This window comes from Labrus bergylta, chromosome 24, assembly GCF_963930695.1.
Source record: "Labrus bergylta chromosome 24, fLabBer1.1, whole genome shotgun sequence".
In the NCBI taxonomy this organism is placed as follows: Eukaryota; Metazoa; Chordata; class Actinopteri; order Labriformes; family Labridae; genus Labrus; species Labrus bergylta.
Window position 1 is genome coordinate 3503844 of NC_089218.1, and position 13636 is coordinate 3517479.

Sequence of the window (13636 nt, forward strand, 5' to 3'; positions counted from 1 at the left end):
GTACGAGGGCGGGACGTTATCACTGCTACCTCCACCTTCCCCCACAACTTCTTCCTTTTTTTTTTTTTTTTTTTTTTTTATTTCTCTTAAACTGTTCCTCTGTTAACCAGTTTAGTTTTTCTTTGTTTCATTTTTTTGTTTTCACATCTTGATTTTTTTTTCTTCCAAACGCAATTTCTCGTCCACCGCACCCCCAGTCCCTTCAAAATTGGGCAGGGGAGGACTTCTCAGGCCGGGCCAGCACCGCGGCCTCTCTGCCTGGGGAGGGCAACCTGGAGGAGAGGTGCAAGCAGGTAGAACCTCCATCAAACAGCATGACCCGAGTGTGTAACCTGCGCTAACACAGCCTCAGAAACACTCTGGGCGGATGTGAAAACACTCCGACAGTGAACGACGTGTGTGTGAAGGCTTTTCAACTAACTGCTCGTTAATGAAGCCTGATCGGGCTACATTTCTGATTCATGACCACAAACGTATGTGGCTGGTTTATCAGGAAAATCCACTTTGATCCTCAGTGCATGAGTTGGTGCAGACTAACAAACCAAACAAGACGTTTCTTCTTCAACAAGTTTGCCTCTAACTTTCGCCCGTAAACCTTGATCAGGTCGTATTTTCTCAAAGAAGGAAACTACTCCAAAAAGCTTTTATTTTGTTTTAAGTTGACAATCTGCATGGTTACTGCTCAAGTCTGCTTCTTTTATTATCATGTTATCCTTTGACTTCCACCCTCTCTCTCTTCTTGAGAGGAACCCTATTAGCTGATCTGTTTTAGAGGTTTATATTTAAAAATGCCACCAACTCCATCTACACGTTAGGACGTAGTTGGTTAAAACGTCGTCTGACAAAAAAGTTTTCTCAAGCAAAGTGTATTGGAGCATTTTCAGCATTTGAAGTATAAAATATGCTAATGTTCTTGTGCTTTAGTTTGAAATCTGTGAATGAAAAGCTTATTGAAATGGGTTCATATCAAGTTACAAACGGTTACATAAGAAGCCACACATGATTATTCTTTAGCATGCAAATCAAACATCTGGGTTGTAAGAATAATTTCAGAATGACTCCTCAAACAGCTCAGGGCACCAGCTGGGTTTGAGTCAAAGTTAAAATGACTTTGTTTCTGTGTGTGTGTGTGTGCAGGCTGCCCAGGTGGTGCTGATCGCCCTGTTCGAGCTGAACACGCCGGAGTTCACCATGCTGCTGGGGGCTCTGCCCAAAACCTTTCAGGACGGGACCACCAAGCTGCTGCACAACCACCTGAGGCACGCTAGCCACAGCATCGGCATGGTAACACATCAAGTTTATCTAGTTTGACAAAAAGATAAGACTACTGACTCCATCTTTAAATATATTCTGACCTTTCAAATGATCTGTAAACTAATAACAACAATTATGATTGTGAATGATAAGCTGTGTATACTAGAAATAACGGGTAAGTGCATCCTTACCAAGGACTTCAGAGTTCCATCTTTGGTTGGAGATTTGTGTCAGAACAGATTTTCAGATGTTTTTCTCTGAAGCCTGCCGTGTTTGTTGGATTTTCAGGTGTCTCCCAGTAACACGGCCGGTCGGACGCCTCCTCGACAGCCCAACAGCCGCAGCAGCCCGCTCACCTCCCCGACCAACTGCTCCCACGGGGGGCTTTCTCCCAGGTACGCATCTGTAACACTGCATCTGACAGACTGCACCCTGAATCCATGAGTCACAACAGCAATATAAACATACCGTACTTTCTCTCCATATCTGAATTATTTGCTTTTATCCGACTGACAACTCATCTCCATCACAAGCCCCAGTCTTTTTTTTCCTCAACCATCAGATAAAGACGGCTTATTTTGAAAGTATTGTATTAGTTTAGACTGTTATCTGATCTCAGCGCAGAAACCCAACACCAGATTTCACAGCTGCATCCAAAGTTAACCTGCCAGTTCTCCACCTGCATGTACTAACACCAGCTAAGAACAGAGCTTCTCCTTTTTTTCTCACATTTCTATCTTCTCTCCTGGCTGCTCTCCTCCTCCTCTTCCTCTTCCTCCTCCTCCTCTCCTCTCCTCTCCTCTCCTCTCCTCTGCTCTGCTCTGCTCTGCTCTGCTCTGCTCTGCTCTCCTCTCCTCTCCTCTCCTCTCCTCTCCTCTCCTCCTCCTCCTCCTCCCCTTCTTACCCTGCTCTTCCTCCCCGGCTGTTTGCAGTCGGCTGTGGGGTTGGAGCGCAGACGGCCTTTCCAAGTTCCCTCCTCCACCCTTCCCCTCCCCTCTTCCTCCTCCCGCTGCCCACTCCGCCCTCAAGGCAGTGCGGCGGGCTTACTCCCCAAGGTAACCCCACCCCTTCTCCTCCTCAATCTCCTCCTCAGCCTCCTCATCATAGTTTCACAGTATTGGCTGTTTTGACACCACCTAACCGTCACATTTCTTTCTGTTAGAGTTAATGAACTATCTTTATGAAGATTCACTTCTGGAGTTTGTTAAGCATAATGTGAACCTCTAAACTAAGACTCACTAACTTTTCATTTGTTGTACTTCTGCTGCAATAATTTGTGCCTTCATCTGTTCAAACTGTTTCCATTCATTCTGCTTTCCTTTGCTCGATTGTCTCTGAGATTTAACAAAATCAGCGCATCAGTGCCCCGCCTGTTCCTACCTGCGTCTTTTAGTTTACCTGTCTGCACGTGAAATGTTCTGTAATTCATCATGGGGCAATCATTCTTAGAAACAGACTGAAATAACTTCCATGAAAATGTGTAATGAAAGAGTAAAGCACTTTAAGTAACTCCAGTGATTATTTTCTGTCTAACTAACCACCTCCTCTCTCTTTCCTCGCTGCAGCATGTTGGAGTACGACAGCGAGAATCTTAACTCAGAGGAGATCTACAGCTCGCTCCGCGGCGTCACCGAGGCCATCCAGAACTTCAGCTTCCGCAGCCAAGAAGACCTGGTGGAGCCGCTGAGACGAGACGGGAAGAGGGACGGCATGGTGAGGGCAAAGATGACGCTTAGTTATAAAACACATTCACTTTGGTAATTAATTAAGAAGAATCTATTCCTGAGTCCAATATTTGTAACGATGATGCTTTGTTGTCATTCTCCAGTCCGGAGTCGGGGCGTCTCCAGACTCTGACGCTCGGCTCAGCGGTGATGTGATGGGAGGAGGACGCACCGCTCTGGACAACAAGACGTCGCTGCTGAACACGCCTTCCCCGCGTTCCTTCTCCGGCCCGCGCTTCAGAGACTACAACCCGTACAACTACACGGACGGCATCAGCACGCTGGACAAAGCATCGCTGAAAGAGGCGCTGTACGAGGACGCTGTGGAGCAGCTGAGAGACGGTGAGAACTCACAATGAAGCTGGAAATGATCAGTGTTTACTTTGACATTTTTGTGTCACTAATAGTTAATGTTGTCTCTTCAGGAAGCCGACAAGAATGTGTTGAAAATAAGATATTGAACCCCAAAAACTTCCCAGGTAAAGACACCTTCTTTTTCTACAACAGAAAACACAAATCTGCTGAGAACCACTAAGAAACGAGAAGGATGAGTCACAGGCGTCCTGTAACGTTTTTCTCTTTGTTTCACCAAAATAAATTTACAATGGATAAAGAAAATAATCCATCAGGAGCTTAGTGACAGTTGAATGAAACAACATCAGCTTAAAGATAAACAGGAAGTAATTTATGGAGCTGCTCTTCAGGAGCGCTTAAGCACCAAAACATCTGCACATCAAATACAGCACTTCATTTCTACGTCTGTTTATCTTTTGGTTGATTTAAATTCAAGCTTCAGACTTTTCCCACCGTCACACACACATACACACTCACACACACACTCAGAGCTGTTCATAGGTTGTGTTTCAGTTGAATTACGGCAGAAATAACAGCCCATGCATTTCTGCTACAAGACTCTAGAATGAATGAAAACATAGAACATGTCAAGTGGCAGAGCTTCAAAGGTTTTGTGATGTAGTTTAAAGCATTTTTGTTTATGTTCACCCTCGTCCTGCAGCCGCCCCCGCTGAGCAGCTGGAGCTGGTTGGAGGGCTGCTGAAGGAGCTCTCTCAGGGCCAAGCAGGGGAGCGGGGCCCTGAGGAGCGCCGTGGGACCCTGCTGGAGCTGCTGAAAGTGGCCCGAGAGGACAGCCTGGTGGTGTGGGAGGAGCACTTCAAGACCATGCTGCTGCTGCTGCTCGAGACGCTGGGAGACAAAGACGTAAGGACAAAAGCCCCCAGCCCAAGTTTATTAATGTCATCATCATCGGTAAAGTACTTTGAGAAGATCTTTTCTTTTTCTTTTTTAAACTCTCTGAGAGTTGTTTTGATCTGATTCCTCTCTCAGCACACAATCCGAGCCCTGTCCCTGCGAGTCCTGAAGGAGATCCTGAGGAACCAGCCGGCTCGCTTCAAGAACTACGCCGAGCTCACCATCATGAAGGCGCTGGAGGCTCATAAAGACTCGCACAAGGAGGTGATGGCAATCTGGAATACTTTGAAGCCTGATAAAGTGATTCCTGTTTTTAAAACATTGTAGGATTAACAGCATCTCATTTCTAATCCTGCAGGTGGTGCGTGCAGCGGAGGAGGCGGCCTCAACGCTGGCGAGCTCCATCCACCCTGAGCAGTGCATCAAGGTCCTCTGTCCCATCGTACAGACTGCAGACTACCCCATCAACCTCGCCGCCATCAAGATGCAGACAAGGGCCATCGAACGCATCACCAAGGAGCCGCTCCATCAGCTGCTGACTGACATCATACCGGGACTCCTGCAGGTGAGATGCTCGTTTCCTGAACATGCTCGGTATTCTGACTTCATGCTGCAGTCGTGTCTGTTTCACCGAGCTCCGTCCGCCGTTTCAGGGCTACGACAACACGGAGAGCAGCGTGAGGAAGGCGAGCGTCTTCTGCTTGGTGGCCATCTACTCTGTGATCGGAGAGGAGCTTAAGCCGTACCTGGCTCAGCTCACCGGCAGCAAGGTACGCTCATTTTAACGTCCTTCAGCTTTGTGTAAGCATCGGTGTTAAGTATTTCCACATACTGTATCTCATTTTTATAAGTAGCCGATTTTATCATCAAAGTTTCATCAAATAACATTCAAGAATTCTAGTTTTGTGGTTTGAATCTAAGACCATTTCCAGCAGAAAAACCACGCTGCTAGAGTCCGTGCAAGCTGGTCAGTCAGGTAGACTGCCTGCTGTCAGAATCCATTTCATGTTACAATAACATAATACCGTTTCAGGGGCATTTAATATATTTTTATGTGTTTAGACAAAATGTAAAAAAAAAAAAAAAAGTGATTCTTTAAAAACAGAGTAGCGACGATTCAGAAAGAGCATCTACATCACTAAGGATAACGTGGTGCAGACTGTTGCAGGACAACGTCAGGATTTAAACATTACAAAGGTTCTTATTCAATAACACTGCGCCAGTAATGTGAGCTGACAGAAGGCGTGAAGTCCAGGAGCAGAAGGTTTGAAATAAAACTCCAGAGAGAGAGAGAGAGACAATCAGACGTGTGGAGTCTTCTAATACTCCTGATGTTTCCCTCCTGCAGATGAAGCTGCTCAACCTCTACATCAAGAGGGCCCAGACCTCCACCAGCAACAGCAGCAGCTCCTCTGACATCTCCTCCTACTAACCTCCGCAGCACACGCTTAGCTTTCCTCTCCTCTTCCGTCACTCGGAAACCTTTTCATTCCTGCAGCCGGTCACTCAGCAAAAGTCAGAAATGTTCAACTTCTAGTAATAATCTAATGTGTCGACATTTGTTTCAATATCATGGCAACAAAAACAGAAGTCCTAAACACCCAATGCAAGCAAGCTCCTGCACACTGTCCCAATCGTGCAAAAAATGTTTTGTAAAATGTAGACGGTGTGCAGGAGCTTTGATACTTCTGATCACTATAAAACACACGATATCAACGCATTGACATTTATGACATCCTCACTCATCCTCCAAACCAGCTGTTCCCATTTCAATCCTTCAGCTTCTCATCGAGCTGAAGTCGTCTCCATCGTCTTCTCGTCATCTTGAAAGCGTTGCTAAAATGATTCATAACAAACCTCTCCTCTTTTTCTCTAGAGTCATGAGCCTTAAAACTTTTATCTTCCATCAATGTACGATGGATCCAGACACCATTTTTAGATCTCCTCTTCCTACTCCCTCCTCATTCCATCATCTTTTCCCAGCTGGACCTGAGGAGCTCTTTGCAGCTGAAAAATATATCCGAACATTACCGTCTCCTTAAACTTTTAAAAGCGTGAGGTGAGTTTGAAATGTTGGAGAAAGAGGAGAGTTTCACGCCTGTGGCTATCTGTATTTTTACTCACTTTTAGAACCTTTAATCCACTTCCACTTTTAACACTTTATTTTGCTTTGACACATCAAACCTTATTGTATATTGAATGTAAAGAGCTTTGACAGGATGTGTTTCTCCCTCCTGAATTACTGCCTCATTGACACCTGGTGGATCAATTTTAAAGGAATGTTTTCCAGTTTGAACATGTGCATTAGATTCAAAAATGAGCTGCACTGAGCGGTTTTAGAAAAAAACAGCACTTTGGTCTCGAGAAGGCTGAATTAAAGGGTCCAATCTGAAGCGTTCTAGGTCAGAAAATAACGAGTGCAACACAAAAGGACCTGTGCGTCTTTCCTGCACTCGTTAGTAAAACAGTTAAAAGTGTTTAAGCTTTCAGAAAATGTGAACTCCAACCTGATGTTGGTTTACATCGAACGATCATTTGGCTGGCCAATGATTAGAAGCTGTGCAGCGATTAAAGAGAGCCCGACGACCAGCGGCAGATATCAGTGTTATTTAAAGAGCAACAAACTTTAAAAAGGACGATTTGTTCTGTGCAGCACTCATCAGCTGAATTCACTTTTTAAAATCTATTACAGGCAATAAATACACGTTCAAATGTTATCACAGAAGCCCGAAGCTGACATCCAGATATTTATTTAACTCTGTTTTCATGTTATAACATTACATTACAATTGTTTTCTCAATGCACTGAGAAAATGCTACTTTCAAAATCATGCTAGTTTTTTTTTTTTTTTAAATTACCATCCCTTCCTTTAAGTCGGAGCATGAAGCAACATTTAGAAAAGTTACAGAAGCAAGAAAAAAACCTCCTTTCATCCCATCATGATCTTAAATCTGTTTTAGATTCTTCAAAGTGTTAAATGAAGCGGATGTGCTGCACAGACCTAATGTGTCATTTATATATCATATATATATATTACATTTCAAAGACTGAAGTGAAACTAACGTCTGTCGGCTGAGGACGGGAACAAACAAAAACACACCACTGAAACGTCTGCTGACACTAACTGTAAAGTCATGACTACTGGGATTTGTAGTTTTTTTCCCAAATACTGTAGTTTATTTATGTTACACTAAAAAAAAGGTCAAGACTGAGGTCTTAATATCTCAAAGTAGAGTCAGTGTTTAATTTATGAGCGCTCCGTTGGGTTTATTATTCTTCAGTTTACAAACTGTTGACAGCGTGTTCTTGTTTTAAAGAGATGCTCGAACAGTTGAGCTCGTCCGCTCTCTCAGCCAGTCTTAAATTGAATGTAAGTCACTCTGAGGCTTTTAAAAATGTGAAAACTAAAGGGCAATACGTGAATCTGACAGAAAGACTGACAATCTGAATGATTAGAATTAAAGGAGATCTATTCTGCTGATCCTGATTTAAATACAAACATATCATTCTAACTCCACACTGCTCCTAGTGGTAACATGCATACTGCATCCCGCGGACACAGAGCGTTAATCAGATAAATAAGAAGGTTACTCAGCAGGTGTCCCGCAGTGACATCATGAAAGGTGAAAGAGAGTTTAATAGATCTCCTTTAAAGCCAGCAGCAGCGCTGATCGATGAACTCTAAAAGTGCCAGCTCTTAAAAATGAAAAGTATGAAGGCGATTGTTTGATCTTTGGACTTAAGCAATAAATTCTCAGAAATCCAGTTTGGGTTTCCACGTCGATGCACTGTAAACTTCCATTGTGTTCCTCCGTTGAGACGCGCTCGCCGGTCAATGTACAGACGTGTTTTCATTTTGAAGTATATCGAAATAAAATGTTACTGCTGCTTATTCAAATACTAACTAACGCGCCTAATTACTCCAGCGTATGTACTGTATCACAACAGAAAGGTTCGGGTACAGATACGATGATGAAGAATGAAACTAAACGACTGAACTCTAAACATATTTAGAGTCCTCTGATTGGTCGAACTCCGCCCGTCCGGCACACAAGGCAGGTTCAAACAAACGCTACAGTGAGTTTAAGTCACATCGGAGAGATAGGCTGTATCCGAATTGCCAAGTACCTCTTCAATCTGTCAGTAGGCAGTACCTACTATCTGTGCTGTATACTGTTAGTACCTACTGTTCAGTAGGCAGATATTTGTTCCTACTTCTTCTGAATCATTCAGTATGATAGTGACGTCATTGACGTTACCCGAACCGGCCGCATCCACCCGTTTTTTTTGTTTTTTTTGTTTAGCTTTATTCAAGAAGAGTAATGCACATATACAGTCAGGTAAACAAAAAACAATATCACAATGCAAATCAAGTAAAAGGCAGATTAAATAACTAAATAACATACAGAAGCCTTCATAAAGGAAAGAACAAATGAAAGACAGTAATATATAAAATAAACCAATAAAGACATTGAAATAGTGAAAGCATTATTTAAATAGAGGGGGAAAGGTTTTATAATAATGCAGACATTTGTTCTATTTTCTGTTGTTAATTTAAAGTAGTGATTTCAGTCGGGACTTTAACTCTAGATTAAAAATTGATTAAATTAATCCACGCTCGTTTGTTTTGATTTGGAGGCGGACGTGAAGTGACGATTTACATTTAATTTCGCACAGCATTGTGGGTAAAATACAATTAATTTCCTGAAAGCACGCATCCGATCCATACTGCATGAAACCAGGAAGTTAGTATCCATCCTGAATGACCACGAAAATTCAGTTTACTGAAACTCCTACTGGAAAGTACTGCCTACTGAACTGTGACAATTCGGAAAGGGCCACAGTTTGACATTTTAGGAAATGTGCCTCGGGTTATCTTGCAGAGTTAGAGCGGAAGTTTGATTCCACTACCTTGCTTATACACTACATACACAGTCGAGCTACTTCTGGTTAGCTTAGCTTAGCATAAAGACTGGAAACAAAGGGAAACTGCTAGCCTCGTTCTAAACAAAAATAAGGCAAACATTCTTTAGTTTATTTTCATGAGGCTTTGCAAAGATCAAGGGATTAAAAACATATCACAACAAAGGTGTTAGCATTAAATAAACAGTGATTAATTATTGTTTATTTCATGCTAACGTTAGTAAAACACACTGCCACGTGCATATATCATAAAACGACTTTTTGTGCAATCTGGGCAGAGCAATAAACACCCACCTGTGTCAGGGAAGAAACAAAGTACAAGCATTGTGAAATTAATAACAGAACAACGTATAGTAATACTCCTCACACCTCTACAGTCCAGATGTTATGCTAAGCTAAGCAGCTGACTCTCGCTGAGAACGATTTCCCAAACTGTTGACTTTCCTCTTTAACGGATGTTTGAACCGACAAAGTGAAGGATGCTGTCACTGAATGATTCCCAGGCCTTATTTTATCTGCAAACTCGGACTGTTAGATGTGCTGCACCTGTGCCCGTCGTCACTTTTCTCAGCAGCGTGTGAGCGAGAGAGAGAGAGAGAGAGAAGTTTGATCTGCTCTTAACTCTGGGCTGAATGTTTCCTCCACAAGCGATGAGCACGTCGTGCGGTAGATCCCGTGTTAGCCTGCTGCAGCTGCGGCGACTCAGAGTCTACTCCCTTTACTTTTTGTACAGTGAAACTTCTCAACTACGTCTGCATGCGTCCGTCTCAACAATCGTGTTGCTGAAATGTACTAAACTCCAAATTGAAAATCGTCCTCTTGAGTTCCTGAATGTGTGCCTTTGGGTGAAGATTTCTGGCAATACTAACCTTTACTAACACAACGTACACTGCTTCTAAAGTCGGACTAAACGTCGTAAAGAAGAGAAGAAGAAGGGCTGTAAATATGCTGCAGGGAGATACTTTCCATTGAAACCACTTCCAGTGCATGGCTCCTGTTTGTTTTCTAGTTCATTAGTTTTATTTCATGCTATACGATATTTATGTTTTACTTCCCTGTGTATGACTGTATATATATTTACATGTTTGGTTCTCTTTCACCTGTGATAGAACTTGAAATAAACTATCAGACTTCTACTCGCTTGTCTTTATTACAATCAATACATGAAGCTGTGTCGAAGATTTCTTTCCTTCCTGTCTTACATCCTGAACACATATGACCGGGATTTTTGTGGTGTCCTTTCTAGGTCACATATTCTGCACAATCCACTTCTCCATGTTCCTCTAACTCTAATATGTGTCTCTAGTCTGTCTACAAACCCTCCAATGATGAGAAAAGTCCATCCTCTCTGTGTGTTTCATAATGTCTTTAAGGTAAACTGAACATTTTATTCCACATTTTCTGCCACAAACCAAATGTTAAAGTTGTAAATCCAAAAAAAGCAACAAAATCGCTTCATATATCTTTCTTCTTATCTTATCAGACATCAATTATAGGAGACATTTTCTGCAAACTGGTACATTCACTGAGATACTTAAACTATAATTTAATATTCAGCATTTCTCCTGTGATGCTTTGTCGTACTTTTGGTACGTTCACCTCTGACCAGATTGAAATACTTCATCCACCTGTTTGTTGTATTTGTGGAGCTCCTCATGTGACCACAGTGTGGAACTACATGTCCCATGAGCACTTGCAGTAAAAAAACAAAAAAAACAGCTCAGGTGTTTCTTAATTGATGTAATCAGAAACCCACTGGTCTGCTCAGGTGACTCTTCAGTTTTATCTTTAAATGTTGTGTTTCATCGTAAGCAACTGGTTTGAAGGTAATTTGATCCTTTTATTGTCTCTCTTCATGTTTTGATGTTTTTCACCTGAAATGCAAATTAAAGAAAGTCTTAAGTGTGACGTATCACGAGCTTAAATGAGAGTTCCTGTCAGCTGTCTGAGAGAAGTGGTGTGAGTGCGACCCTCTGTGTGAAGAGAATTACAAAAACAACCACCAGAGGGAGCTGTTTACATGCTTATTATCCATGATTGGTCTGCTTCTACAGATGAAGTTAGACTAGAAGAGTTTACTCGTCGGTCCTTTTTTAATTATAGGACAGTTTTTATAGTTTAAGGTTCAATATTTGGTTGGGATCAGCTTCTCCTTCTGAGGCCAGAGCTCTTCAGTTCAGTGTGTCTGCTGCTCGAGATCAAACCTGTGACTCTGTTTGTTTCTACAGGCCGAGACCTTCCTGGACTCCTTATGTGAGAGAGAGAGAGAGAGAGAGAGAGAGAGAGAGAGAGAGAGAGAGTCAGATCCACAGAGACAGCTCAGCTCAGGGTTCACACTCACAACATCTGCTGGCAGGTACAGAGCTTAAAAACGCTGCATGCTACACTTCAGGCTGTTTCATTCAACACACAGGTTCTCTAAATGTTCCCCTTGTGTCTGGTCGGGTAAGATTTCCATAAATCAAAGAACTCAAACCACGACATCCCCAAAAAAACGTTTTTAACTTCTTGTAAAGGTTTGTAGATTTATGAAGAATGTGAGTTAACTTGGAAGTTAAAGGAACACAATGAACTTTATGAAAGGGGGAGTCTGTGACGGACTGTTGGAGCTAGGTGTCCCAGAGAAATTAACCCGGTGGAGTTTGAGAAATCTCATGTCGTTAATAAAACCCTGGATGCTTAGATCGTCCCAAAGTCCGACACTGAGGAGGAGGAGACTTATTGTGATGTGGTTTTGTTAGTTTGTAGCTGGGACGAGGGTCAGCACCTCCGAGTCCGAGGTCACAGTTCTCTGCTGAGAAACCGTGCACTCGAGTGTTTTTGCAGATTTTCTTCCAATTTTGTTTCTTGGATCTGTGATGATAATAAACTGTGGCTCAGTGGTAGAGTCGGTCGTCTCTCAACATAAAGGTCCAGTGTTCGATGCCCAGCTCCTGCAGCCACATGTCTGACGTGGAACCCTGAGTTGCTCCCACTGCTTCATCGTCAGCAGTGTGTGAATGGATGAGTTAATACTGATGGACTCTTTACTCAGCAGCCTCTACCATCAGTGTGTGAATGGAAGAGTTAATACTGATGGACTCTAAACTCAGCAGCCTCTACCATCAGTGTGTGAATGTTTAGGCGTGACCTGCGGTGTAAAAGCGCTTTGAGGAGTAAGAAGACTAGAAAATACCTAAACAAGCTCAAGTCCACTTACCGTTAACCGATGAGACTCGGAGGTGAAAGATGAATGTTTGAGGTCAGACGCTGTGTCAGAGCCGCTTTGATCTGATTATTGGTGATTATAGATGAACTAACATTAGGGTCACACTGTTTGATTAACACACTCCTCTCCCACACTGTATAAATCTTTAAACACTCGCTCGGCTCGGCGGCTCCTAATGGGGCGTTTCATTCGCGGATCAGTGCGGGGTGTGGGGGGTGTCGCCCTCCCTGCCGTCAGACCTTCAAACGGCTTCGTTAGCTTCTCTCTGCGGTGGCCTGTGTCTCATTACAGCGCTCTGCCTCTTTCATCAGTATGCACATGCTGTTGAAAATTAATTTCATTAAAGTCCCTCTATTTGTACCACCACCCCCCTGCACCCCCACCCGCCCAGCTCCTCCTGTTTAAAACCCCTCATAGTGTATGATTAGCGCACATTTCCCCAACCTGGCTGGGAGTGGCGGCTGGGTCGGAAGGTCGCCTAAATGAAAGAGAACAACTTCATTGTGAGATGACTGGCCCATAAATCATCGGCCGTTTTCTATAAATCACGGCAGATGGCAGGGAGCGAGCCGGGGCTCATGGGAGCTCGTTGCAGCCCCTGTGCATGATGGGAAGGGCCGGGCTTAGCTGCGACGGAGGCTGGCAGAAGCGCAGGGTCAGTTTCAGTTTGTGGATGCTGAAGACGTGAGGTGTGGTGGAGGCGGGCCAGAGGCCTTGCTCACTCGCTCCCTCCCCCCCCGTCCCTGCAGCTCGGCCCGGGCTCACCTGATGAGATTCAGACCTCGGAGGTCCGCGTGCAGCCCCTCTCCACGCTGCCCTCCGTTTAACAGGTCTAATCTGCCTGCTTAATATGTAGACAACTTCATCCCCCCCTCGTCCCCGAGCCGCACTGAGACCTGTCAGGTTGACACTAAATGTCCGCCCAGGAGGGGAGATGTGCCGGGGCCGCTCACGCCTTCATTATTCATCATGATTATTTAACAGAACAGGATCCAGCCGCACTGCAGCCCGCCGTGCTGCTGCAGCAACACACTCACACTGTGTTTAAACTTCACGGTCTCACTAAAGTGGAAGTTTTAACTGCTCCTTTAACGCCTCCTTCATGAGGTGGAAGGCCTTTCAGTCAGATTTTCTGCTGATGTAAAGATGCTCTCCTGCTTTCTACTGCCATGTCCAAACTTTGTTCCAAATCACAATAAGCTCAGCCTCCAAATAAAGAAACTACTTAAGACTGTTCTTCAGAATACACCAGAAATTCACAGATTAAACAAAAAGCAAGACAAACAACAACAAACAAAGGCACAGACATGACTGGGTC

The 13636-nt window shown here is 43.6% G+C and overlaps 1 protein-coding gene across 1 annotated transcript in view; it reads left to right on the forward strand.

Annotated features, from left to right (window-relative positions):
- The window catches only part of LOC109994757 (CLIP-associating protein 1-A), a 36688-nt gene extending 26442 nt beyond the window's left edge, over nucleotides 1-10246 (forward strand). Inside the window, exons 31-42 of the mRNA XM_065951899.1 lie at nucleotides 198-293; nucleotides 1138-1284; nucleotides 1543-1649; nucleotides 2187-2309; nucleotides 2820-2967; nucleotides 3083-3320; nucleotides 3404-3457; nucleotides 3994-4196; nucleotides 4323-4451; nucleotides 4546-4752; nucleotides 4841-4957; nucleotides 5536-10246. Of these exons, the coding sequence (XP_065807971.1) occupies nucleotides 198-293; nucleotides 1138-1284; nucleotides 1543-1649; nucleotides 2187-2309; nucleotides 2820-2967; nucleotides 3083-3320; nucleotides 3404-3457; nucleotides 3994-4196; nucleotides 4323-4451; nucleotides 4546-4752; nucleotides 4841-4957; nucleotides 5536-5619 (1653 nt within the window). The 3' untranslated portion in view covers nucleotides 5620-10246. The remainder of the gene's footprint in view (nucleotides 1-197; nucleotides 294-1137; nucleotides 1285-1542; nucleotides 1650-2186; nucleotides 2310-2819; nucleotides 2968-3082; nucleotides 3321-3403; nucleotides 3458-3993; nucleotides 4197-4322; nucleotides 4452-4545; nucleotides 4753-4840; nucleotides 4958-5535) is intronic.
- The last annotated feature ends 3390 nt before the right edge of the window (nucleotides 10247-13636 follow it).